This window comes from Apteryx mantelli, chromosome 3 (assembly GCF_036417845.1).
Source record: "Apteryx mantelli isolate bAptMan1 chromosome 3, bAptMan1.hap1, whole genome shotgun sequence".
Lineage (NCBI taxonomy): Eukaryota > Metazoa > Chordata > Aves > Apterygiformes > Apterygidae > Apteryx > Apteryx mantelli.
The window spans coordinates 17,580,612-17,608,201 of record NC_089980.1 but is presented as its reverse complement, the minus strand read 5'-3'; the positions used below and the strand labels follow the sequence as shown (position 1 = coordinate 17,608,201).

At 51.5% G+C, this 27,590-nt stretch overlaps 1 protein-coding gene and 1 long non-coding RNA gene across 4 annotated transcripts in view; one reads left to right on the top strand and one right to left on the bottom strand.

Annotated features, from left to right (window-relative positions):
• Positions 1 to 4,264: 4,264 nt before the first annotated feature.
• LOC106500132 (uncharacterized) lies at positions 4,265 to 6,359 on the bottom strand. Its single transcript, XR_001295338.2, has 2 exons — positions 6,199 to 6,359; positions 4,265 to 5,003 (listed from the first exon to the last, which is right to left on the bottom strand). It is a non-coding gene; the product is annotated as an uncharacterized lncRNA (long non-coding RNA).
• A 1,263-nt stretch (positions 6,360 to 7,622) lies between these two features.
• Positions 7,623 to 27,590, top strand: part of MEIS1 (Meis homeobox 1) — a 103,809-nt gene continuing 83,841 nt past the window's right edge. For 2 of the 3 annotated variants that reach the window (XM_067292772.1, XM_067292771.1), the window contains exons 1-6: positions 7,624 to 8,397; positions 9,617 to 9,843; positions 11,209 to 11,350; positions 11,830 to 11,880; positions 12,720 to 12,770; positions 14,166 to 14,312. In XM_067292772.1, the coding sequence (XP_067148873.1) occupies positions 8,386 to 8,397; positions 9,617 to 9,843; positions 11,209 to 11,350; positions 11,830 to 11,880; positions 12,720 to 12,770; positions 14,166 to 14,312 (630 nt within the window). In that variant the 5' untranslated portion in view covers positions 7,624 to 8,385. Of the gene's footprint in view, positions 8,398 to 9,616; positions 9,844 to 11,208; positions 11,351 to 11,829; positions 11,881 to 12,719; positions 12,771 to 14,165; positions 14,313 to 27,590 lie in introns of all 3 variants that reach the window. The other variant, XM_067292773.1, reaches the window with a different exon arrangement.

Genomic DNA, 27,590 nt, shown 5'->3' with positions numbered 1-27,590 from the left:
TTCGTTCCCTCTGGTCCTGTTTGCATCCTGAGCAGCGTAAAACCGCTGTTTTGAGGGCAGGGAAGAGGAGGAATGAGGCAAAGACATGTTTTCACGTGCTGGCCTGACTCTCGGTGCCTGCTGGCATCCCTGCTGTTAGTGGCTCCACAGCTCACGTGTTTAAAGACAGTTCGGCTGTGTCTGCATGTGCTCTAATACATCTCTCTACTTTCAGATAGGCACATCCCTTTGAAAGAGCTGAGCAGAGCATTTAGGTACATAATCCTAGTGACTTTCAGGGGACTTGCCCTCTCGGGAACTTTAGAAATACAACTTGCCTATCTCTGTTTGTTAAAGATGATTTATACCTCTAGCAGGAATTAGGTGACTGAAGCCCTTTTCTAAAAGTGCGGACCATTGTTCCTTGCGGTGTTGAGACAAGAACCTGAAAACCTTTGGGAATCTGAAGCGAAAGGTTGAATTGTGGAATAGCCTCCCCCAAAAGGGTGGTGAAAGCCCTCCCGGCCAAAAACCAGTATTTGCTTGAACTAGCGTCTACCGCAAGTAATGTCTACTACTTCCTTGTCTACTAATGTGTAATGCAAGGAAATAATCTTGCAGTCGATGAGAGCTGAGCTGATTGCTCTGCGACGTGTTTGCCTGCTTGCGTGTAAAAATGCCCCCTTTTGAGAGTTTGGGGAGTTCGGGTCCCTATCTGATCGCCTCTCTTGTTCCGCCTGCTAAGCTGCGGATAAGGGAAGGAGAAAGTTTTCTTTCTAGTGCAATTAGAGCTTTTCACGCAAAGGCAACGTACTCGAGTGCTCGGGGGGGGGGGGGGGGGGAAGGGTTGAGCTGGGAGCAAACGCGCTCCCGACGCGTCTCGGTCGCCTCTTCTGCCTCGCGTCCCCCTTTGCGCCCCCGTGTCGCAGCTCTTTGGGAAAACGCGTTAAAAGCCGCGCAAAACCGCCGCTGCCGCCGGGCGCCGGGGCGGGCTGCTCTGCCCCCCGCGGAGTTTGGGGGCCTTTGCTGCGCAGCGCAGGGCGCAGGCGACGCCGCAGTGCGGGTGCCTCTCCTGCAAGGGAGATTTTAGAAGTGATGACCAGAAAAGGGTTGTGGTGGGGGGTTAAAGTCGCCCTCGGAACAGTCCTCCATGCGCACGCACACGCATATTGCACTTTTCTCACGGCCGTCATAGCTGGACAAAAATTGTCCAGGGGAGTTCAGAAATACAAGCGGACGGGTGCGTACGCACAGCCGCCCCGGCGACCCCAGAGCGACTGACGAGCCCCTGCCCCAGCTGGCACACGCACTCCTGCACATACACGCCGAGTCACATCAAACCGCCCAGAGAGCAGCCAGTCGAGCACTAGCAGTAACACAAAACATTTCCAAAAGAAGGAGCAACAGCAACTTTAAGCTATTTTGCAGCCTTTTTTAATTTTTTTTCCCCTGCCGGGAGAATCGTTTGCGGGTGGAAAAGATAGATGTTTGACTAGCTCTGCGGAGCCATTTGGTAAAGTCAATATGCAATTATGCAAAAGTCTCGGGTAATGCAGATGCAGATAGCGGCGCAGCGGCGTCCGACGGGGCTTTCCCGCGGGAGGGGGCTCCAGGGACATCTGGTAACTCGGGGGCTGGGGAGGACCCTGGCACCCCGGTCCCCTCCGCCGCCCCGCGGGAGCTGCGGCACGGGCCCCGGCCCCGGCGACGGGGGGCTCCCGGCGGGGCCGGCGCGGAGCCGGAGCCGGGGCCGGGCCGGGGGGCGCCGGGGCCGGGGGCCGCCGGGGGACCGCTGGGCCCCGAGGGCTGGGGGCGGCGAGGAGCCTCGGCACAGCGCGCTGCCCGACCCGGGCAGAGCGGGTTGAGGGTTTTTTCTTTTCTTTCTTTTCTTTTAATTTATGAAGTGTGGGTGATTTATGCCCAGGTTTACCTATATTGTATTGTTTGCAGAAATCCATCTTCGCTAATTGAACGCCAAGCCTGAACCTTGAGAAAGCCCACATATTTTCCCCCCGAAAGCGACGGGTTTAACAGCTCCAGATCTCCGCTCCAATTAATGACTATCCCTTCTAATCGGCATTAGAGGCAATCTGAAATAGTTCTGTAATGTGGTCATTAGCCAAGCTGAATAAAGTGTTAGGTAATAGGAACGGAGCAATATTTTAAATTAGTTTGTAAGAAAACATAAAATGGAAAGGCTCTAGCAAAATTCTGTTTTGCTCTAGTTCAGCCGAGATACTCTAAGATACCAATATTCAATTTCCTGTGGTTCTAAAGTGAGTTTTTATTTTGTTGCCCGCTAATTTGCATCTTGTCCTGTTTCGCAAGTACTTTCAAACTCCTGCAAAAGGGTAACATACTTCGTCCCACGTTTTATAACACAGGCGCGGGATAATTTCATTTCTGCTTTGTCCAGTGGGAGGAAAGTATCTGTAGTCCCTTGCTAATAAAAATCGGACAGGTTGTTGTTTTCCTTCAAAGACAGCATTGCGCTCGCAGACACTAACTGAGAGCTAAACTTAGCGCGGCAGACGTGGGGAAAGTCTCACGAAAAGGTATCGAATATTTTAGGCTAATGTTACCCTCTGCTGAACTTTCGCAAGTGCCTCTAAAGGAAGGGAACTATAGTACTTAGTCTACTACAAGTGGTAAAAGGGTTTATTTATACCTTCACTGAAGATATTTAAAAACGCATTGTTCAGCTACGTGGGTGTCGCAGGCTTTTTAGGCTACAGGCATACATACGGGTGTATTTAGAGCAGGCGCTTAGGGACCTTTGTTTTAAAAACTCCTCGGACCCACGTAGACAACCAGATTTTAAGCTTAAATGTCCACGGGCTGTGAGGCGACTGCTGACACTTTTCTGTAAATACGACCAAGGCTTTTCCCTGCGCGCATCGTTCCCGAAAGGAAAAGTCAAGGTAGCTTTTTTTATTGCGTCTCGGCTTGAACTTTTTTGCAGGCAGCATCCAGCTGCTCCGTGCGCGGCAAGGGCAAGGGAAACTCCGGCTCTGCTGCCTCTGCCCCGCAGCAGCCGGGCAGGGAGCTCCGCAGCTCGGGCGCAGGCAGATGACCGGGGAATTAGGGCAGCACCGTGCACGTCCCGTCCCTTTCGGGACTCGCCATCTACTCACGCAAATCTCCCTATTGCTTCCCTCCCAAAAAAAAAAGACAGTTCGCGTCTGTGTCGTAGATTTGCAGAGATAAAACCGAAAGCGCTGCCTCTCCTGGGAGAGCAGCCCCCGGAGCCGACGCCGCCCGGGGGGAAACGCTGCCTTTGCCCCCGCGCCGGGCTGCAGCGCGTTAAGTCGGAGCAACGCTCGGGCCGAAGTTTTATTAGCAAACATGCACCCCTTTTTTTCCTTTCTCCTACATGTTTAGCTAGATGGCCAACTGCCTCCCACATGTGAACTCAAACCATCTTTACGATGTCACCCTTAATGCAGTTGATTGCTTCGCGCTCTGCAGGCAATAAAATCCCGAGCTTTATATAGTTATAGTAAGTGGCGCTTTATATAGTTATATGGGTATAGCAGAGGAAAACACTAATTTCAGCTACAGCTCTTCTGCCCGGGTCCCTTTTCTTCTTCTCTCACTGAGAAATTTGGTGCCTCCGGCCCGTCCAAATTGACACACAACTCTTCTCGCCGAAAATGTACTTTTTATCCAGAAGAAAGTTTGAAGTGAATTCTGGCTGTAGTTTTCCCATTGCCCAGTAGACGGCACAACAGCTCAATCCTTCAAATGCAAAACAGTCTACCAGATTTTTTTTTTAATTAAGCAGCCAGAGTTTTACACAGCTTTTTTTTTTTTTTTAATTTCATTCAACGAGAAGTATAGTAATAGCAATAGCGAAGCAAGAGAGCTTGACATAGGCAGAGAGTGAAGAAATGCGCTGGGCAGCTAGAGAAAATTCGGGCACTCATGGGTACAAACTACCTGGAGCAGAGCCGCGCTTCTCCTGCACGGCGCAAATTAATAAAAGCACAACTTGTGGCGCCCTGTGCTGCGATCGCGGCTCGGCCGGGTGCAATGCCGGGTCCGTGCGGGGGTCGGGCCTTGGGGCTCCCCCCGCCCCGGCTCGCCGGCAGCAGCTCGGCGGGCGAGCACCGAGGGGCGGCTGCGGGGCAGCCCGCGCAGCCCTTGGAGGGGCTTGCGGCTCCGAAAGGCGCTTTTTTTCCCTTTCTTTTTGCCTTTTTCTTTTTGGTGTGTGTTGCGCCTTCCCTCCCTCCGCAGCCACTGCTTCTGGAGAAGTCGAAGTGACAAAAAAGCCCGGGCTAGTAACTCATTTCCCAGTTAATTTTATTAAAAATTTATAGCTGTGTTTAGAAAGTTTTAAGACACCCGTAAATTTTATGGGGAATATTTTATTAAGCCCTCCATTTAATTAATAAAAGACCCCCATAACTTCTGAAAATGTCAGGGCCGGTAATTAGGCGGAGGCGGGCAGCCTCCCCGCCCGGGCCCCCTCCTCTCCCCTGCCCGCCGCGGCCCGGCCCGGCCCCGCCGGGCGAGCGGCTCCGCGGAGCGGGGGCACCGGCAGCGCCGCGCCTCGCCTCGCCCGGGCTCCGCCGCCGCTGCCGCCGCCGCCGCTGCCGCCGCTGCCGGCTGCGCCTGCAAGTGCTGGATAGCACAGGCTGACCCCGGGCTGACTCCGAGCCGGGAGCCGCTCTTTGTCTGCGGAGCCGGGAGCTGCTGAGCAAGCCCCGAAACTTCGGGCACCGCGGCTTCGCCTTGCGCCGGGCAGCCGCCTCGCGGGCTCGCCGGGATCCCTTGCGCGCGCCCTCCTTCTGTTCGCGCTTTTGTTTTCTGTTTGGGTTTGGTTTGGTTTGGTTTGGTTTTTTGGTACTGGTCTTTAAGTTTTTTTCACCCCTCTTCCAAGCGCTGCATCAGACTTTTCGGGTATCTCCGCACGTATCAGTTCTTCCACCCTTATCTGAAGCATTCCTTCATTATCTCTCGGCCGCGCTTAAAATGCTGTCTTCCGCGGTTTCTTGTTTATTTGCCTCTTCTTCTTGTTCCTCCTTCAGTTGGAAAATTTAAATATTAATGGTGAAAGAGCACACTTGGATGCTAATTTCCCCCCTCGCCGCAAATCCCTTCTAGGAACGCAAGAGCAAAGTAGGGACGCCAGCTAGAAAACATTTTATTGTTACTAGGTATGACTAATTCTTTCCTGAAGCTAGGAAATCCAGCCTGATTAAAAGCCTCATTTATTACCCGATAAGCAAATGTATACAGATTCCACCTCGCGGAGGAGGCTCCCCTGCGCCCGGCACGTCTTTTTGTCTGGCCTCCGGGACCCCCCTGCGAAAGGCCTCGCTCCCCCCGACTCGGGCCGGGGCCCCGGGGGGGGGGGGGCAGGCAGCGCCGCCGCGGCCGCCGCGCGCAGCAGGCGCGCAGCGCTGCGCGCTCCGCAGCGAGGCCGGCACCCTGCCCCAGCCCGGACTCCGCCGGGGACCGCACCGGGAGCCCGTCGCTCTCTCTTTTCTTTAAAAAAAAAAAAATCTCCTTTTTTCCTTTTTTTTCTTTCCACCGTGCCATGGGCAAGTGTCAATGGAGCCTTGAAAAATAGCGGCCAGACCCCGAGTTTTGGCAAAAAGCGTCGCATTTCCTAAAAAGGCAGCGGTTCGCGATGTGCGGGTCGTTGCAGTCGCAGAGCACATAAATGTCGTTAGCAGTTTACGGAGATAGTGTGGAACTGTCCGTTTACTTTTCCCTTTTAATAGATGATTAATTGCTGCCCGGTTAGTCTTTTTATGGCCAGTATATTGCAACTCGAGACGTGCTCAGTGCAATTTCTCTCAGCAAGCCCTAACAGTAATAACTGTTTGCTAATTGTAAAATCCTTATCCAGAATGAGGTTTGGGCAAACAATTTGTACTACTGTAATTACATTGTAAAAGTGTTTTAGGCTCGATTGTTCTGAATTAATCTTATAAAGGCCTGGTAGTGACGTTCGGTTCAAGAGTAAAAGACTTTTTTTTGGGGGGGAGGGAAGGAGAGCGAGATGGGGGGACGGGGAGAAGGAGATTACATCTGTGGAAGTTAAGCTGCAGCCTCTCGTGGAAGGGACCTGGGAGACCGGGAGCCGCTCCTGAGCGCGGCTCCTCCGTTAAATAAATACAGAGATGAAGCGCACGCCTGCGCCTCCGCTCCCCCCGCGGGTGTTCCCGGGACCTGCTCGCGGGCAGCAGGAGCGTATGAAAATGCTCTTACCTGCGAGGTCTTTATTTTCATCGCCGGGACAAAAAGGCCGGTCCTAGCGCGCAGGGGAGGGGGGCACCGGCGCGCGCTTCCCCGCGGGTCGCGACGCGGCGGCGGGGCCGGCGCCGCGCGCGGAGCCGCGGCCAAACTCCCGCGCCGGCTTTGCGCCCCGCTGCGCGGCCGCCGGCGGCCCCGCACCGGCGCCCGCCCGGGCGGGGGCCGCGGAGGGGCCCTGGGGGCTGCGGCGGCGCCCCCCAGCGCGGGGAGGGGGGGTGCGCGGGTCCATGCGCGCGGAGGCGCCCGCACAGGCGCGGGTTGCGGGGGCGCTTCGGAGGCGGCACCGTCCCGCTTCCGCGGAGCCGCCGCGCAGGCACCGCGGCCCGGGAGGCAGCAGGGGCCGGCGCGGCGGCGCTGCGCGCGGCCCCCTGCGCGCGCGCGGAGCCGCCGCCGCCGCCGCCGGGTGGGGGGGGGCCGGGGCCGGGGCCGGGGCAGTGTCGGGGCCCGGGGGGGAGGGGTGTTGCTGGGGGGCTGCGCGGGGCCGCCCGCGGCCGGCTGCGCGGGGCTGCGCGGAGCGGCGTGCCCCGCGGCCGCTGATTTGCGCGCTGCTGGCGCGCCCGGCCAATGGGGGCGCGGCGCGGCGCGGCGCGGCGCTGATTGGGCGGCGGCGGCGCGGGCCGGGCGGCGGCGGCGGCGGCGGCGGGGGCCGGGGCCGGGTGAGCTCACTCGGCGGCGGCGCGCGGGGGGGAGCCGCGGCGGCGGCGGCGGCGCGCGCTGCCGGGGCGCGCGGGGGCGCGCGGGGGCGCGCGCTGCCGGGGCGCGCGGGGGGCGGGGCGGCGGCGGCGGGCGGGGGGGAGGGCAGAAAAGCGGCGGCGCGGCGCGGCGCCCGCAGACCCCCGGCCCGCCAGCCCCATGTCGGTGCGTGCCGCGGGCCGGGCCGCGGGCGCGCAGCGGGGCGGGGGCGCCGCCAGACAAAGGGGGCCGGGAGCGGGGCGGGGGGACGCGGCGGCGGCGGCAGCGGCGGCGGGGCGGCGGCGGCGGCGGGGGGGGCGGCGCGGCGCGGCCCCGCCCCTGCCATCCCCGCCGCGGGCGGGGGCGCGGCGCTGCGCGGGCGCGGGGCGGGCGGCGCGCCCCCCCGCGCCGGGCGCGGAGTTGCTGCCGCCCAGCGCATTGTGTAAGACGCGACCTGTTATGGCCACCACTACTTCCGGGTTCCCGCAGTCTGGTCCCAGCCCGCCGCTCGCCGCTGCTCCGCGGCCGCGGCGCCCGCCGACGCCCGGCAGCGCCCGGCCCCCGGCCGCGGCCCCCGCCCGCCCCGCCCCGCCCCGCGCAGCGCTGCGCGGCCCGGCGCGGCCCGGCCCGGCGCGGCTCGGCTCGGCCCGGCCCGGCCCGGCTCGGCGCGGCGCTCCGCCCGCGCCCGCGCCCCGGCCCGCTCCGCCTCCGCCAGCCTCGCCCGCCCGCCCGGCGGCCGCGCAGGGGCAGAGCGAGCCGGCGCCGGCGAGGAATTAGCAGCGAGCCGAGGAGGAGCGAAAAAAAAGCCGCGCAGTAACCATAATAAAAGGAGCCAGCGCTTTCAGAAGCCTTTTTAATTTTTAAATTTTTCCCCCCTCTTCCCTTCTTCCTCCTCCTCCTCCTCTCGATTTTTTTTTTAATTTTTGATTTTTTTGATTTTTTCATTTTCTGGTGAGCGCGCTCGAAAATTAACATTTGAGGTGTCCTGCGCGGTGGGAGCGCACGCAGCGGATCATCATCAGTCATTCACCACCTTGACAACCTCGCCTGTGATTGACAGCCGGAGTGGCAAAAAGCCATGAGACTTGGTAGTTGGGTTTGAGGGGCACTTTAAAAAAAACTGATTTGGGGAAAGGATATTTGCTTTCGCCCCGCTGCTGTCTTGGAAACGAGAGGGGGAGAGTAAGAGAGGGAGAGACAGGGAGAGAGGAAAGAAAGAAAAAAAGAAGGAAGGAGGGAGAGTTGTTTTTTTTTTTTTTAATTTTTCTCCTTTTTTAATGCTGAGTTACCGTATCGCTTCTCTGAGATCCAGCAAGCTGAAGATTTTACTCGATTGCTTTCATTGCTGGCGACGCTAAGGGATTTTTGCATTTTTGGGGTGAGGGGGGGGGACTTCGCGTTTCTTTCTTTTCACACTGGCCTTAAAGAGGATATATTAGAAGTTGAAGTAGGAAGGGAGCAAGCAGGCCGATGGCGCAAAGGGTACGTATTAAAAAAATGGAATTCAAATGCGAAATAATATTGAAACGTGGCTGACAGAGACGCTGCGAAAAAGTTTTTTTTTTTTTCCCCTCCTCTTTGGAGCAGAGGCACAAAGCGGTGCCCTGGACTGGGAGCATTTATCAGTTGTACTTGTAGGCTTAAAACCTGTATATATTGACGTTTTCTTGATTCTGTCAATCCTTATCACGGACATCTCACCGAAAAGGCAAGCTTTCTATAAATTAATGACATGCAGGCGTGTAAGCGAATATGTACAAGCCTATGTATTTGTCGGTTTTGTAGCTGTAGTACTACCAATGTCTTTTTTAAAGTCACCAGTGCTTGAAATATTTTAATGTGTGCATGTCTCTGAGCGTTTTGCTGTGCTAGTGATGATATACCGCTTCACTTTTGGAAGATAACTTACAGTTTGGAGTAAGCAGAACTTTTTTTTCTTTTTTTTTCCCCTTTCTTTTTTTTCCTTTTTATTTATTCTTTTTATTTTTGCGGTCACGAAGGTGCAGTGCAACGGGCAAAGCTCTTGGAAGAAAAGCAAGTCACTTACTTTAATTTAAATTAGAGATAAGCAGCGTGCGCTGCCATGTGCATTGCTACACGCTGCCGTTTCGGATGCGGTCTACCTTTTTTCCTTGGGCTGCCCGCCGAATTTGGGAGTTTGGCGGCAAAGGTGCCGCAGGGGCCGCGGGAGCACAGCGAGCGGGGGCTCGGAGAGGGGCGGGAAGGAGGGCAAAGCCCTCCGAAACCGCTTTTCTCGCCCCCTTTGCCCGCCGCCTCTCCGAGGGCTGCTGGCGAGAGAAAGTTGCTCGGCTGACAACTTGCCTTTGCTCCTTCGGCCCGAGCGGCTGGCGGGGATCTTTAAAAACTCTTTATTCACACCTTCGCTTTTAATAGACGGAAAGTGGCAGTGTCGCGCGTGTGTGTCCCCTCCTCGTGCCCGGGGCACCGCGTTAGCTTTAAGTTCGTGAACAAAGGGAATAGGTTTTTTTTAAAAAGAAAAAAAGGAAAAAAAAAGGGGGGGGGTGCGGCGGTGGCGGCGGCCGTGCGCTGGCGCTTTTTGGGGCGCGGGGCGGCCGTGCGCGCCCCTGCGCGGAGCGGCGGCAGCGGCGGCGGCGGCAGGAGGAGGAGGAGGAGGAGGAGGAGGAGGAAGGGGGGGCGCGGCCGCCCCCGCGCTGACGGCTGTGCGCTCTGTGCCCCGCAGTACGACGAGCTGCCCCACTACGGCGGCATGGAGGGGGTGGGCATCCCCAGCACCATGTACGGGGACCCCCACGCCGCCCGCCCCATGCAGCCCGTGCACCACCTCAACCACGGCCCGCCGCTCCACTCGCACCAGTACCCGCACGCCGCCCACGCCAACGCCATGCCCCCGGCCATGGGCGCCTCCGTCAACGACGCCCTCAAGAGAGATAAGGATGCCATTTACGGGTAGGTCCGCGCCCGCGCAGCTTGCGCGGCCCCCCGCGCAGCGCCGCGCCGCGCCGCTCCCCTCCGCGCGCCGCCGAGGGGCACGCTCAGAGCTGCCCCCCCCTTCTTAAATATACCTAAACCATGTGCAAGAGCTATTCCTCTGCCCCCCCCCCTTAAAATGCAGCACACATCCGTGCGCACCGAGCACCCCTCCGCTGCCTTTCCAGGCCGCTGCGAGCGGAGCCGCTGGGTCGCGCCGCGCTGCGCCGCAGAGGCTTTTCAAATTACTCCGCCCGCGCCGACTTGCCGGCAACTTTTAGGAGCCTCTTATTTCAAAAAAAAAAAAAAAAAAGAAAGAAAGAAAAATTTAAATCGCTCCCCGAACGGGTTGCCTGGCCGCGGCGAGTGGGGGGGGGGGGAGGGGGGGAAATCACAGCGCCCGCTCGCTCGCTTATCAGAAATGCCCGGGATTGGTTAAAACTCAGCGGTGCACTGTGCCCTGCAGGGGGGAAAAAAGTATGAAGCCCTGGAAAAAAATAAGCTCCTTATTGCAAATATATATATATGTGTGTGTGTATACATATATATATATATATATATATATGGGGGGGGGCGTAGGTTTATTTATTTATCTAAATTATTAAGCGAGCGAGGGAGCCAGATGCCCCCGCAGCCTTTCCCCCGGCGAGGCTTCCCAAGCCGGGAGAAAGCAAAGCACCTGGCTCCGCGGCGGAGCGGCGCGCAGGCCCGCGCCGAGAGCCGGGCTGCCGGGGCTGCGCGGCCGCGGCCGCTGCGCTGCCCGGCGCGGTGCGGCGCGGCGGCGGCAGCCTGCGCGGCTCCGGGAGTCGGGCTCGGCGGTGGCTCTCGTTGGGTCGTTTTGGTTTGTGCTGGGTGGTTTGGGTTTCTTTTTTATTATTTTGGTTGGGGGTTGTTATTTTTGGATGCAGGGAGGTTGTTTGGGGGTCTTGCTGGTGGTTGTTTTTTTTCCTCCCGCTCCCAGAAAGTCCTCCAGCCGAAAATGGGAATTTAAAGCATGAAAGTCAAAAGTGTATGTCCGTAGATTTTAAAATTAAAAAAAAAAAAAGGACAAGGAAAGTTAATTCAAAATGGCTGCTGGACCCGCTTTGGTTTTATTCTGAGGCTCTCCTGAGGTTATTACAATATCTGCGGCCAGCTCCGCCGAAGCGCCGAGGCCCGGGCCCGCGGCGCTGCCGGGCTCTGCGCGGGCGCGGGGGCTCCGGGGGGGCTGCTGGGGCTCCCCTCGGCCGCCCCCTCTCCCCGGCACCCTGCTCCGGCGCTAACTACTGCTGCGTGGGTTTTCTGTTTCGGTTTTTTTTTGTATGTGTGTGTGTGTGTGTGTGTGACTATTGTATTTTCTTTCAGACACCCCCTGTTCCCTCTTTTAGCACTGATTTTTGAGAAATGTGAATTAGCTACATGCACGCCCAGGGAGCCCGGGGTAGCGGGAGGCGATGTTTGCTCCTCGGAGTCTTTCAATGAAGATATAGCAGTGTTCGCCAAACAGGTCAGCAAAACCGGGTTGAAACAGAGAGAAAAAAAAAAAAACAAAAAAAAACAACGGTAACGAGAAAAACAAGTCTCCGTTGAGATAAAGATGCACTTTTTCTCCTCCCCCCCCTCTCTTACTGCAAGAGGCCAAAAAAATAAAAAAAGAAAAATCACGGCATTTATCACCCCCCCCAAATAAGCCAGTTAATTTGCGCGATCTCTTCCCCTTTGGGAAGTTTGGCGGCGCAGCTCCCGCGAGCCGAGCCGCGGCGAGCGGGCTGCGGCGCGGCGGCTCCGGCGGTGTTTTCGGGGTATTTGATTCACTTGCTAAAGTGTTTAGATGATGTACTAAATCTAGCAGTCAGAGCTTTGCACGAAAGGTTGCATAATGGACCCGACAGTGTAATGAAGCAAGAAATAATAACGTCTGCTTTTTCTGCTTCCATATTTCAAATCTTTTTTTTTTCCTCCTTTCCTCCCCTTTCTTATATTTAGATCCGAGCAGAGAAACCCCTATTTTCCTCTAATCCTGAACTGGATAACTTGGTAAGAGTTAACAACACTTCTTCCTTTCCCCACCCCCACCCTGCCACCCTCCCTTCCCTTCCCTTCCCTTTTTTTTTTTTTTTTTTTTTAATAACTTCTATGTCTTTCTGGAGAGGTGGTTGCGAGCTTTGACAAGCGTTTTGTGGTGCTAAATTGAAAATTTCTCGCGTGGATTTTTTAAATTATTATTATTATTATTATTTTGAATTACGAGTAAATACCGTGTGGTGGTTGCGTGTAAGTAAAATCCCGTAACGCTGTACGTAAAGCAAGCACCGTCCCAACGGCAGCTTGCGGGCTCCGTGGCAAGCTCGCCTGCCCCAGAAGAGCGGGGATTTATCTGCGAAAATGTCGGTGCAGGCGAGGTCTGTGGAGAGCCCCTCCGCGCGCCTCGTGAGCAGCTTGCTGGGAAATGTAGAGGATGGAGATGCAGCTAACTCACCCAAAAAGCGGCGCTTTTTTTTCTTCTTTCCCCTTAAGGATAAACAAATGTTTTGCCTCCGCTGTAGGAGTATTTCTCCCGCTTTTGCAAAGCTAGGAGCCCGCGATGTTGCTTTAGATTCCTTTTTTTTTTTTTTTTTTAAAGAAATGTTTATGATCCGTATAATTTAGTTGCTTCATTGCGATAGGGAATTTTTTTTGTTAACTCTAGATCGCTTCTTGTTAAACAGTGCACAAAGCCACCGCTATTAAGTTTTAGTGTTATTGCCATAAATCAAAACAACTTTTTATTTACTACTAAAGAAAAGTCAAGCTACAAAGTACGGTAGAGGCGGCTGTGGGAAATATCCAGAAATGCAGGAGTGAGATAAATGCTCGTGTTGTTTGTGTCTTTGCAGATGATTCAAGCCATACAAGTATTAAGGTTTCATCTGTTGGAATTAGAGAAGGTAATTTTTGTCTCTCTCCCTTTCTTCCTCCTCCGTTTCAGTACTGCTGAAGTTCAGGCTTCTGGTAAATTTGCATAAATGTCTTTCTTTCTGGTAATTAGTGTCAAGACCAATCTTGGCGTCCATTTCTCTTCGCAGTTTAATTACAATTTCAGCCTCTAAAAGCGGGCTCTCCAACGCCCGGGCCTTGTGTTCATTGTAAGACTTTGCTGCCTTTGGATAAATAGTTGCAGTTCTGGGTGCCGCAGAGGAGACTCCAAAGCGTGTGGGTTTGCTGTTTCAGCCGAGCCCCCGAAATCGTGATTTTTTTGGTGGTGGTGGGGGAGCTACTTTGTTTAGTTGCAGATAGTTGGGAGGGTTTTTTTTTTTTCCTTTCTCTCTCCCTCTCTCTCTCCCCCTCTCTCTCTCTCTTTTTTTTTTTTTTTTTAAGAGCCATCTGCAGGTCAGACTCAGGGCACGGATTGTCCTGTAACATTTTGCAGAGACAAAGCAGAGTTGATAGTTGTGTCGGTGTCTTGTTCCTGGGAATATTGTACACCTCCGAGCAGAAGAAAGAGATTGCGGGCTAAATGCAGTTTTGCCCGCTGTTTTAGAAATCTTAGCAATCAGAATGCTAATTTATAATAATGCAGTCTCACTCGAGCTAACGTTAAATTGGGAGCGCGCTCTGGTTTCCTGAGGATTTTTTACATGTCATTGATAGCTGGCCTACAAGAGAATTCCCTTTCTCCTAAAAATAAACATTTTGAGAGGTTTTTAAATAGTTGAAAAGTTTCTCTGGAGCCTTAGCCACTTTATCTAACCATAACTGGCAGGTTGTTCTCGCCCTACATGAAATGTGTTAAAATCTGCCCATTAATAGAGGCAGCTCAGGTACAAGTCTATCACAGTGACTGGGGATTTCAGGGCACGGATGCCTATAATGTATTTCAGCGCAGTGCATCACGATTTTTTTTTTAAATCCGTTTTTCTGTCCTCATCCCCCTTTGGAAAGGGTTTATGATGAAATAACTGGATGAAATTAAATAGTTTACCTTAAATGTCACCCATGCAGGTCACCTCTCTAATGGCCACAGCTCCGGGAGCAGATGAATTTAACACGGGTGTTGAATATGTTGTAGCCTGTGAATCATCTTGTCACTGTCAATTTTCTGGGATATCTCTATTTTGCGAGAAAAGAAAGTTATTCCTAATTCTGGATGCGTCTAGAGGTCTCGAGGGGATAATTGCAGTGTGTTTCCCCTGTTTAGAACTTTTGATGTCACCAGGGCAGAGGGGGGGGACTGGTTGCACTTGTCAATTTTACTTACGTATTCCTGATTATATTTTCTTCCCCTTTTTTTCCCTTTCTTTCTTTTTCCCGTTTTTTTTTTTTTAACCTCTGTCATAATGTAGGTACACGAATTATGTGACAATTTCTGCCACCGGTATATTAGCTGTTTGAAAGGAAAAATGCCTATCGATTTGGTCATAGACGATAGAGAGGGCGGATCAAAATCGGACAGTGAAGACATAACAAGATCAGCAAATCTAACAGATCAGGTATGATCTCGCCAATGCTGCACACGCTGAAATTTGTATGCAGATCGCTCGCCGGGTCACTACGCCTCCTTTTATTATTTGCATATGATTAAGTCCCTTTTAGATAAATTTCCATCGAAATGAAAATTTTTGAATAATGTGGCTATTATTGCTTCATTAAGGCTTGCTCCCGGATTCGACCTGGCGAGATGAGCTTGTAAAAGCGTCGCCTGCATACTCGACCTGTTTCTTGTCGCTTTTAATTTTTGTCTTTATTTTATTTACCCTTTACAATAATAGAAGTGTTATCCGTGAATCGCTGGCTTCTGGTGGCTTAGAAAAAGGGATGGCGGGAGCCATTTACAAAAATAATAATAAAATCCGAGATAGGTGGTCCAGGGAAGACAGAGAGGGTTTGAAATCTAGCAAATACTGGCTATTTTCTTCCCGTCTCTACGGTTCATTAGTCCGTCTTGTCAGTTTTCCTTGGCCGAGCGCTTTTAGACTCCAGTGAACATTGCTTTGTGCACGCCTGCCTGCTGCAAACGCGCCCATTTTATTTTACTTAATAGGAAAAAAAAAAGGGATAAAACGAGACCCAGGTTTTAAATGATTTTCCTGGACCTTGCAAGTTTGCCAGGCCGGCGGTGGCTGCGCGGCGCGGTGCGGTGCAGCGCTGCGCTGCGCGCCCGCCCGCGGGGGCTGGCAGCCCTTGCGCGGGGCGCTGCGCGGCGCTGGGGCGGCGGCAGGAGGGCAGCCAGGCTGACCGCGGAGGGGCCGCGGCGCGGATCGGGATTTATCCCCTTCCCCCCCCCCCCCCCCCGCGCAAAGAGCCGCGGCTATTCCGCCTTCACCAGCTGCTTGGTAAATGCCGAGCGAGGAGGAGCTCCGCGCTCCGCGGGTTCCCTTTTGTCCGAGCAAGCGCGCAGCCGGCCGCGCAGCGCCAGCTCCAGCTCCAGCGTTAGGGGCCGGGGGGACCCCGAGCTGGGCGGCCGCGGAGCGGGGGGCCGCGGCGGCGGGAGCCCGCGGTGCTGCGCGGGCAGGGGCGGCCCCGCCGCCGCGCAGCGAGGGAGCCGCGCTCCAGCGCGCAGCGCGGCGAGCGGCCGCCGCCGCCCGAAAATTGTCATCCAACAAGTCCAACTCGAAAATGGGTTTCTAAAAGCTCCGGAGCGCCGGGTACATAAAGCTATTTGAGCAAATTACAAGAATCGCTTAGGGGCACGAAGGAAATCAACACTTTAATTGCCTCCAAAATGAAGATTTATACCCCATTTTCCCGAAGAATCATTATTTTATTAAAGTGAAAGCTAAAGAAATGAAGCTCCACTTTTGGGGCTCTCGGGGGTGGTGGGGGGGTGCCCCCCGCGGGAGGGAGCGCGGACACTGCGCGCCGCCCTCCCGCCGTGCGCGGCCCCGGCGCCACCCCGGGGCGCGCTTGCGCCTGTTGAAAAGGCGCAAAAACGCGCTGCCCCGCGGGGGCAGGCCGGGCGCGCGGCGGGGCGGTGTTTGCGCGGGTTTTGCGCGGTGCCGGGCGGCGGTACCTGCGCCCTGATGGTTAAATAGTAAGGCGTTGAGTGGCTGTCGCCGGCGCGGCTAGGGCGGGCGGGCGGGCGGCGCGGGGCGGCGCGTTGGCTGCTCCGCGCCCGCGGCCGGCAGCGCGGGGCCGCCTCGCTGCGCGCCCGCGGCCGCCTGCCTCCCGGGCCGCGCGCGTTTGTGCTTTTGAGAGTAATAAAAGAGTAAGTGCGTAAAAGCTTTTATTATGGATTTAATTGCATTTTCTTAAATTGTGGTAGTAAAGGTTACAGTTAACAGGGTTTTTTAATTTATTGGTTTCCCCTTATTTATTCTTTCCTTATAGGCCCCTCAATGCCAGTGCCTTTAAGTCCCACGGTTAATGGGAAGCAATGACACTAATGCTAGATTTTGCAAAGTAAAGCCCCATAACGTTAACCATTGTTCGGTGATTTAACTCGCTCCGTGGCAATAGGTCACTAAAATAGCATCCTTCTCCCCCAGGCGTGACCCCGTCGCCTGCTGGCGGGGAACCTGCCGCGTTGCTGTTTACCGCTGCGACTGCAAAAGTAAAAGGCGGCGGTTTGCGTTTTCCTTGGAATAATCCAAGTCGAGGGCAGCAAGTCCCGGGACTTTAAAACCGTAGTTGAATTACTGGCCCAATCAGCAGAGTTTCAAAATAAACCTTTTTTTAATCATTAGCTTTTCAAACATTTGCATGTTTAATTTTTTTAAATGTTTGTCATGGTGAAAAGATCTAAAACACAGCTGTTGTGTGATGTTGACGGGAAAACTCTGTCCTAGTTTAAAAAAAAAAAAAAGAGAGAGCGAGCGAGCGAGCAAAGACTGTCTGTAGTCACACTGTAGAAATTCGGTTTCTTGGGGAATCCGGATGCGCTGAGTTATCACCATGGGGCTGTTTGTGCTGAAGTTACTTCAGTTACTTCACCTTGACTCCCAGGTACTATAGACTGAACTGTAAAAGGTTATGACGCTTACCCTACAATAATGCGTATACAGACAGCCTTTAAAAAGCCTTTTAAAGAAAGCGCAGTATAAAATAGCCAGCACACGTTCTAATAAAGTGCACTGGTAGCGTACGATAGCCTTTTATTGAGGCAGCAGTATTTCCTTACGTAAAATAAACTTTTTGACCAAATACACAGTAGTAATACTTGGCAAAATTATAATTTGATCATGCACAAGCCTATTATGTGTGCAGAAACTTTTAAAGGAAAACCGGCAAACGGCCAAATTCCTATAGGGACTAGGAGGGAAATGATCAAAAAATGAACATGAAATAAGACTTCCTGTAAGAAGGTCCATAATTCAACATTATTTGACTCCACTGTCAGGGAAATTGTTGAAGGATAGTAAACTGCTACTAGAGTCTCAGTCATTTTTGTTACAGTCTTAAATGTTTTCAACTGTGGCATTTTAGATGGTCCTTCTCGGATTATAGTATATCATATATATATACACGTATATAATAAAGCAATACTTGTATTTATGTTGCAATAGATTTTTAATGCATACAGCTACAGAGTTTCTCTAAACAAAATGCTGATAGACAGCAGCTTTTTTACAAATGGAAAAATGACACAAAATGCAGCATTCTTTCTAAAGAAAAAATCATAAACCAGAATCCAATATATAGCATATCTGAAGGTTGGTGGCTTGTTTAGGACATTGACAAGTTATGACTAGAATAACTTTCCCAAATATTTCAAATATATTAATTGTACCTTGCAAACAATACAAAGACAATGCCGCAGGGAAAAAATGACTGAGAGACACTATTTTACTTAGGGTCTTCTTCACAGCTATTTTCAAACCACATCTGGTTTTAAGAAAAAAGAAAGCTAAGAATATTGCTGCCTTATGGAGATATATATATATATATATATATATATATATGAGCTCTGATATTGGAGGAACAGGCATCAAAATAATAGATGTAGTGCACAGAGTGCACAGTAGAGCTCTGTATCTGTATAATAAAAGAGTTAAGACAAAGTAGGGCTCTGATGAAAGCCAATCAAATAACATTTTAAAAACTCAAAATTAAAATTTCTTCCTCTGACTTTATGCCACCTTGAGCCAGGGAATCCTTTTTTTTTTTTTTTTCCTTCTGGGTAGTACTTCTGCTGCAATATTTAGGAGCTGTTACCATGTCTGATTTTAGCAGCCTATTTAATGTAAAGATAGAACATGTTGATATATTCAGGACTTGTTACCCTCAGACGCACGGTGACTGAAATCATACTAGTAAAATAAGTCTTTTTTTGATATGTGTTTCTTTAAACAACCAAATATACCATTAAATAGATAAGAAACCGAATATATTATCTTTAAACTATGATTTCTTTTGAATTCAAGAGTCTTTGCAGATTTTTTTTTTAAATCTTGCAAGAACCCAATTTTGTCTGTCCTTACTTCGGTGTGTAATATTTGCTGCATTCCTTCGGTGACATGAGCACGCCTAACTTCACGTAAAGTTTTTCAAAATCGTCACCTTCGTTGTAAAGCATAATTGAAGTTCTTCTTTAATTTTTGCATCGTTTTCCCAACCGATAGTCTTGTTTCAGAGTTTAAGCCCCCAGTAACCTTGGAAGTTGCGGTAGGTGCTTGCGAGCGTATCCCCATGCGGTCTTGCAAGTGGGAGCTCTCGGTGTCTTCGCGTTGCGTAGCTCAGCTCTGAAGTGCGGATTGGTATTTCAGGGTGCAGCTTGGAGGTATTCAAGCCAGTTATGAAAAAAGCAGCTTTACCTGATGTTTCGTCTTTATGGCTTAGGGTTTGCTGCTTCCCTCCGTGCTCATATGCGGTACCAGGAAAGTTAATGGGATCTACGCGCAGATGCGCGGAAGGGCTACTGGAGCCTTGAGTGTGCGATATTAGCTCTTGAATTTAAGGAGAAAAAAAAAAACAGATTACATCGCCCTCAATCAAAATGAGTAACTTTAGGTCATGCTAATAAATACTGCTTTAAACAGCAACTTAAAACTCGATGGAAGTCCTGCACAGCTTCTTTAAATTAGGGACTCTTTCTCATTGCATGTTTTGCGTTTCGGTGTTGAGGGGTTTTTGGTCATGTGAACATACCGTTAGAAGTTATCTTTTATAATCCAAACAAGTTAAAAACAACAAAGCCCAGGATTGTTTTGCGCTAATCTGTAGCATTTTTGAACATTTGTGGAATTATTTGCTGGTAGGAGCTATCGGTGAGAAGGACAGACAGCGGCGCGAGGCAGCACTGTCTCATGTCCTTGGCATGTTACCTCTGACTTTCCGCCAGTCGCTCCTAACCGGCTTGGACTCACGTGGCAAATCTGTGAGTTCGTGTTTATATTTGTTTTTTTCTGCCGTGGCAGTAATATTTGGAGAGGGCAACTCCAGCTTCTCAGAGGGCGCGCAGTTTGTGTTTTGTTTTGGTTGGGCACATGTCTGTCCCTGATTAATGTCCCTGGACCTAACCCGCCACTAACATTTTTTGTAACGTGACTTAAAGATAACTTGCTGGCTGCTGCTCAGACCTTCTCATGAGTGCCTTGCGTGTTTGCCTCTTCTCTTTCATTACCCTCAAAAGGAAGAAAGCCCCCGAGACTTAACCCCGCCGAGGAACATGGGTGAAAGTGTAATTCCTGCAGCGCGACGCCCTTAGGACAGCTTGTTTTTTGTCAGTTTGGGCAGGATCACTGGGACCTGTCTGCGTAGCGCTCATCTCTGCCGAGGTGGTTGGGGTCTGGGATCTGTTCGCGCAGGGGGGTTGACGTGTGAGATCCCAGTCGGTTCCTCGGGCTCGACGTGCCGGGCTGCGTTGCTGTTTGTTGCCGTCGCCTCTTTATTTATTTATTTTAGCAGAGGGGAACCTATATCTAAAAGGTTAAAGGCACTGTAGAGATTACGGTCAGAGGCCTACGTGTTCTGTGTGTCATTCTGAATCTTAAAGAAGACGCCGTGGTCAATGATATGTTTATGGCAGTTACTGCATTTTTTAAGAAAAGGCTTAAAATTAACCAGTGGGCATCTCAACAAATGTTCAGTATTTAAAAATTGACAAACCAGTATGTGTTCGATATTTAAAAATTGAGCAGACAAATTTAAAGAATAGGAATTTGTCCTCAACACAAAGGCCTGTTTAAAAAAAAAAAAAGAGATTTAAAAGTTATTATATGGAGACTGCTGTTTCTGTATTAAATTGCAGGAAGTGGGGAAGCTAGAGGCAGAAGGAAAGTAATTCTCACCTAAATTTTGGCATCCTTACTTTTGATTGTGTTAGGAGAGGCTGCCAAAAGAAATGGTGGGTTCTCTTTTTGTGACGGTCTTCCAAGCAAGGCCAGGTGTCCCTCTGGCAGGAATTTTTTTACCCAACCAGAGGTTATATGTTGTTATGTTACGTGTCACCCATGAGTTTTGGGGATCAATAAAAGGGTAACTGGGCAAAATGCAGTGGTCCGGAAGATGCAGGAAGTTAGCTGGGTTGATCTAATGGTCCCTTCTGGCCTCCAAACCCGATGAATCTCTGGGTTTGTCCACACAAGGACGCTCAGGAGAGGTAAGACAAATTGACTGGGTGTAAAAATTAAAGTGCATTAGTTAAAGTGCATTGCACTATTGTGTGGATGCTCTCATTCAGAAGTAAAGTGGCCTTAGTTCGCTTTAGCCTAATCCCCTTTGGAGTAGGCCAGTTTTCTTTTGAATGAGAACATCTACATTCACTTTTAGTTAATTTGCCTCTCCCGAGTGTCCTCACACGCTGGTGCTCGGCGGAGGATCCCGCTGCCAGGCTCTAGCTCCCCACGAGGTGTAGGTAAGCGTTTCCTTATGCATATTCATCTCCATAGCGGCACTTAAACGCTGACGTTCGTCATCAGGCTGGCTGGTCCCGCAGATAGCAGGCTCGATAAGGCTGCTTGTATGGTGCAAGATCCTATTGCCGTTGTTTATGCCTGTTAAAAGCAATATTGCTTCCAGCTCTGTCCGAGTGCTTGGAAATCTTTGCAGCGCCCAAGACTTTCAGCTGGAAGTGGCTGAGCTAGCACCTCCTCTCCAGGAAGCCAGGCGCTCCTGTTCCCGCGCCTCGGCCCCGCTTGTGCACAGTGCCGGCCTTGCGGCGGGCAGCTCGGGAGCCGGCGTCGGAGCCTCGGCCCCTGCCCGCATCCCACTCAGGCGCGCGGCGTGGGTGCGGGTCCACGGCGTGGGCGCGTTTCTCCTGTAAACATGGCATTAGGTACCTTGCAGCATCCATCCTCCTGCCTGTCCGCTTGGTTTCCCGAGGTCATGATTTTCTGTCCTTGCATGCTCCCGGCGCAGATAGTTTCTTCCAAGCACATCCACTGGTGAAGTGAGTTATTAAAGGCAACGAGGAAATCTAGATTAGCTCTTTTCAGCTGAAGTTTCTAACTCCTGGCTGGCCATAAAATCAAGGATTTAAAATTAACTTGCAAGAGAACTAATTTACCTGGAAAAAGAATAACAGCTGCCAAAACTGTCTTACCATTTTGTTCTTGTTTGAAGTTTGTTGAGGCTAAGTTTTTGTCAGAAGTATTTTTGGGTATGTTCTAGAGCTTATAAACGACGTCTATTTATTTTATACTCGCCACACTGTCCATGCAAATGCTGTGCAGTATTGCACTCTTGCCGTTGCCCGTTCCATTCATAATAAAATTTACAAGCATTAGTAAGCAATTTGCTATTGGATACTTTCCTAGAAATGCAGAATTACGTTTCACCAAAGTATTGTCTTTTCAGTTGGAACTGAGGTGAGATATTTTTTTCAGGGGCTGTACCAACATCCATACAATATTCTCTGTTGTGCAGGCTCCAAAGCGACGTTACTTACTGCTCCGTCTTGAAGGGTGTGTCCGCTTACTTTTGCAGTAAATTAAAATTCTCTTATTAGCGTCAGTGGCTTTGAATTGAGCCAGATAGTTTAGTTTGCAGTTTGGCTTTTTCTGTTTTATAATGTAAAGCAAATATGCATTCAGAGCCTCTTTGCCGAAATAAGCAGGCCAACAATCAGAGGGGTAATTATTGATTTGGTTAAAAGAACTGCCTGTTTTAAGTTCAGAAATACTGACTAATAGTAAGGCAACAGCTGATGCCCTCACAGTCAGTGTACTGTATTCAAACAGCTGTACAAAATGAAAAGCTGTGGTATTAATCCTGCCATTCACAGTTTATTTAAGTTTTTCAAGCTTCTCTCATATGGGCATGGCATAAATGCCTAATTTTGCCTCCATTAAAGCTGCTGGGCCCTTAATACAGCAAATTATTGTATTTAAGATTTGGAAAGCCACATTAATGCAATCTGAGATTTTTGCAGCTGGAGTAAGCTCAGGAAATGCAAACTTTACCTTGCAATTTTCATTTCATTAATTCCGTGTTCAGGTTTGTGTAAGTTTTTGCTGTCGTCGCGGAGGAGGTCCAGTCGTCGCTCGTGCTTTTGAAAGCTGGCTCCAGGTCGTTTCAGCGAAGGCGGCGCGGTTGCCAGGAGGAGAGGGGAAGGGCGCGATAAGAGCTCGGCGGCTGTCGCTGCTTTGCCGGTCGCGTTTGCAGGGCGGCAGCGCTCGGGCCGGTAGGAAGGAGCGCCCGGGTCGCGGCCTCGGGCGGCCCAGCTCCTCGCCGTTCGGGGAGTTCGTGTCGCGTGCCGGCGCTCGGCGCGGCCAGCGCATCCCCTGCTCCCGCACCGTCACCGTCAAGCCGTCGGCCTCCGCAGCTCGGCTGCGCTCGTGTTCGGCCTCGTTGCGGCAGCGCCTGCGCCGGGGCGGCACGTGACCCCCCTCGGCCCTTCCCTCTCCTCCCTTCGCTGCCCGCGGGCCGTGCTGCTCCGTCCCCCCCCGCATCCCCTGCCGCTGCTCCCTGTCCCCAAACCAGCTTTCCCGGCGCGGTCTCCACCGCCGGCGTGTGCTTTTGCGCTGGCCGCGGGGCCGGCGGTGGTGCTTTGTGGTGGGGCTCCATAGGAGCAACCTCATACGTGCAGCTGTGTCTTGCAGCGCTCGTCCCGCTCCCGTGAAGGATCTCGGTGCTTCTTCTCATCTTCCCCTTGAAGCCCGAGCGAGGACGCGCGCGCGACTAGCACGCGCGGGGAGGGGCGGTGGTGTTCTCGCCTGCACGAGTCCAGCCAGGATTTGGTCCACGGTCTGAATGCTTGAGGTGGGGTGAGGACTCGTGCAGCGACACGGTCGGGGCAGGGCTGGTGCACGTAACCCCCGCGGACGGTGTGGGGTCACGGCTCTGGCGCCGCAGTTTGGGGGCAGCGCGGCTGCTTAGTGGCTCCGGAGCTCAGTTTCTCTCCGGCTCGTCCTGCCTTTCAGCAGGGAGGGTCGCGCGGTGTCACTGTCAGTGCCGTAACTTACATGTCATACGGTGACAGCAAGGTATGGGATATACGTATATAAGAATAAGAAACGCTATGTTGAAGTAATTCATTATTTCACTCTGTGGATAGTTTAAAAAAATAGGGTAAAGAAAACAAAACGTTTTCTGTTTGTGTCACAGGGAAACAATATGCCGAATATAAGGCCGGACGGTGAAAGGTGCTTTGCTGCTTTTGGTGGCTTTGTGCTTTGGTGCTGGCCCCTTCTGCTGTCTTCCGTGCATTTATTACTTTTTCTCATTGAAGTGGTTTAAGCTGATTTAAAGGAGGGGGGGGATAAGCTGAAACACCGAAGGAAGGAAATAGCAGCGCCTACGTGCAGGGAGCGGAGCCGTGCGGCGGGCGCGAAGCGTGTGCGGAGGGCTGGCCAGCCCGGACCGCTTGACCGCCGTGCTCGAGACGCCCAAACCCTTGCGCCGAGATGCCGCCGGGCCGCAGGGGCCTCCGACCCCCAACTTTTTGGGTGGCGGGGGAAGGCAGCCGTGCCTCCGCGCCATCCCTCAACGACGGGGTAGGGCCGCGGGGGAGCCACGGCCGCGTCCGTCTGGGGAGCCGCCCCGGGAGGTCCCCCCGGCCGGTGCTGGTGGCTCCGGGGAGCTCTGGGCTTGTGGTGTCGGGACGCTCGGCGAGACGGGCCGGTGTCGCCTCTGGCCGGCGCGAGCGGTGCCGAACAAACCTGCCAGGTTAGGGACCGAACCCAGGCAGCTGACGGTCTGCGCCGGCCCCGGGCATCTGGCAGATCCGCTCCTAAATGAGTTTTAACACGTAAACGCAATAAAAGGCGGGGAAGGCAGACACTCATTTTCTGGCTAAGTGGAGAGGCATTTTTCCTGTTTACACCTTTGGAGGAATCATTACATGAAATATTGAACAGGAAACTCTATTTGTCTCTGAAGGCCTTTTCCCTGGGTCTAGAAGGATGCTGAAAACGCTTCGATCCTATTGAATTCGCCAGGAGCTGGGGAGGCCGAACGCGCCTCCGGACCTCGCGCCACCCCTCGGGATACAGGGCTGGTGGCTGGGGCTGTCTCTGGGTGTGTTTCTGAATGCTCTTAGATGCTCCGCTTACAAAAAGCTACGTAGAGCCATGGTTTTATCCATGCTGACTGTGAAGCTGTATTTCCGTGTGGCGCAAAAGGGAGCAAGATTAGTATTATCTAGCGATACGGCTCTTATCGAAGGGAGGAGACGGGTTTATACTGTAGGTTTGCCCTAAACAGAAAGCACTGGTCAATGTTTGTTGTGTGGGAGACAAAAATCCTGCGTTGCCATCAGCTGAACTCAGTTAAGCTGGCCGGACAGGCGGTGTTTGTCGTTTAACTGCGGTAAATCACGGGGAATGAAGTCCATCAAATGGAGGGCACAGTGCTATCAACTCCATTGCCGCGTGGACTTTGTGGTGTCCATTGTGGCCGCCACGAATGGAAGGAGTGAAACCTAAGGTCCAAGCCCTCTGCTGCGGAGCAGACGTTCACCTTCCTTATTGCCGGAGGGGTGACTCCTGCATCGCGTGTTTAGTCCTCTCTCAAAGAGAAAGCCTAGCTGCCCACACGTGTCTGCATAGCTCTGCGCTATGCGGGGGGGACTTGAGACCTTCCCCAAGTGCAACATGTTTGGCTGGAGGCCGCACAGAAGGAGACGGGACCACCTGCAGCAGGGTTTGTGCACAGTTGTGAGCGCACACGCACTTCTCAGAAGTCTTGCTCCTGAAGGGCTAGTGGGGCTTTAATGCCTCATCGAAGAGAAGAGCTGCTTCTCAGCAGAGCCTTCTCCTCCAACTTTTGAGCAGACACGTCTGAAGAAGCTGCGTGAGTGTTCGGAGTGGCTGTGCCATCTCCTCCTCTCCCTGACTAGGTGGTGCAAGGCCGATAAGCGTAATAACTTAGAGGAACAGGAAAGATGAAATTAGCTAACCTAAAATTGTCTTCCAGCTTAATCATTTTTCTTCTTCCAACTTGTCCTTACGTCCCACCCGTTCTTTGATCTCATTCTCCTTTATTTTTGTGGTTTATGCTTCCTGCTTCTAATTTTCCTTTTTCTGTTGGAAAGCACTGTCTCCATGTCCTGTTGTGCTCGTGTTTTCTTTTGCATTCGGCCTGTTTGGGGCTATTGGGCTCTCTTTTCCCTGTTGCATTGCCCTCTCCTCTGTACGCTGAGAGCACAGGGTGTCGCAGAAGGCTCCGTGGTGTTACCCATACCTGTGCGGGTCCATGGCCCAGGTCGCACTGCACAAGGACCTTAACTCCTTCTCTGGGACTGGACAGGGCCAGCAATGAGTTGGGATAGCCAGGCTGTTTAACAGAGCTGATGCTGCTGGTCCTGAAGCATGTCTGGTGGACGCTAGTTTGAAGCTCTTTGCACTGTGCTAGTTAGGCATGCCTCAGCCCCTTCGGGGGAAATCTTGGCCCTGCGAAAACCAGTCCCATTCACTTCCAGTGTTTCATCCTCTATGATATTCGCCTTTGTACCATTGTTCATCCTCATCTTTTTCTCTTTCAGAAATGATCCTGTGTTGTATGTAGCCCTCGTAAAGACAGCTTGCTAATTATTTTTTCCTGTGATACTGTGAAGTACAGGAGTCGATGGATAGTCTTATCCTCATTTGGTATAAGGAGAAACTAAAGATAGAAAGCTTGTGACTTTTTCAGGGATAGGAAGGGAATCCAGGTCAGAACCAATACTTCTGTGCAGAGTTTTTTCTGCTTTTTAGTTCAGCAGGCCTTGCCACTTCTGACGCTGGAAAGGTTTCCATCTGTGCAACAGTCGCACTCGCCGTGCTGCTTAGTTGCAGGCATAGTTATCGTGTGTCTGTCATTTGAACGACCTTATTTATGTAGACCTGAAGCAAATCTTTTCCATAGGAACCCGATGCTTGTGCCTTTTTTTGTTGTTTTGTTAAAATTAATTGGCCTCTGAATCAGAGTTGCATGAAACAGATTACAGAAGAATTATTGGCACTAGAAAGTATGGCTCTTACAGCATTTTAAGGTCCCTGCATGCATCATCGTTTCGACCCCCTCATTTCTGGTTGTATTATGTCTCCCCCTCAGCCCTGGCCGGCTGAGAGGCAGGAGTGTTGGCTGGCAGCCTGGTTAGCCGTGGGAGGAGATGTTCAGGTGGACAGGCATGGGGTGGTCCAGGGTACTCTCACAAAATCAAAGCATCATGACCATGGACTTCATGGCCCCAAAGCCAGCACTTGGCAGAGAATGGAATAAACAGTGTATGCGTGTGTAACATATAAAACATATGGAATTCTATTTTTAACATCACCAAAGCATATATTCAGCCCTACTCATCAGTTTGTATTTTTCAAGGCTTTTTTCCCAATGGAAAAATAGATTTCACAAACTTTCTTTTGTGCTGGGCGGGGAACAAGTTATCTGAGGATTATTACTAACCTTGCCCTCCAAAAATTAAGTGCGAAACAGCTTGTGGATTGCAAAGACTTGGTCTCTCTATCCTGTAGCTCTAGCTTTCGTATCAGTACTATGGATTACACACTTAAGATATTGAGCAGGTGTATTGAATGTTTGGTTCAAGTGAGATCAAGGCGCAGAAGTATAACCAACAACCAGAACGATAAATAAGGAAAAAAGCAAATCTTTGCTAAATAGTGGGTTCAGTTTCTAGGAAGTGGATACAAAGACTTTATTTAGCAGCCCCTTTCCTCTTCAAATTCTTCCCTGTAGTGTGCACAAGTATTTCCTTAAATGGTGGGCCACTAACCTCAAGAGGATTGTGGGAAGGCTTTCATAAGGGAGGAGTTAAGAAAAATCTGACGAACATTTCAAACGTAACGTATTACTTCTTTTCTAATGAATAAGTATTTAATTTAGGAAAAGAAAATAAGATAAAACTTCAGAAGGAAAACAATAAGACCAAATTATGTTGACAAATTGCTGGCAGCAGCTCAGTTCCTCCAGGGCAAGGCAGTGAATGATTATACCTGCAGCCAAGTCCCTTGGAGCCCCAAGGAACCGGGTTCTTCCCGCAGTTAAAGGAATTAGCTATTCCCTGTCTCCAGTGGTTACACACACACAAATGAGCCCACAAGAGGGCTGTGCTCGCAAAACTTTTGAGAAGATATATATCAAAAGATGCTGAGTACAATTTTTATCACCTGTAATAGAAGACAGTTTCCTTTGTTTGTCTACTTATGGTCAAGCCTTCAATTCATTGGCTAGGACTTTTTTTTTTCCTCCTATCTCTCTCTCTCTTTCTCCTAGCTCTTGAATTTCACGTGCTTGGTGCTTGAAAAAAGTGCATTTTGCTCTTTAATATAAGAAGAATGCGATGGTTTGCCCAGCAGATGTTAGTGTTAGCTTGACTCAAAGCCCAGCTGTTTGATTACACTCATAAGTGTACATAATGTTATTTATATTTACTCTCCAACTTCGTCATTAAC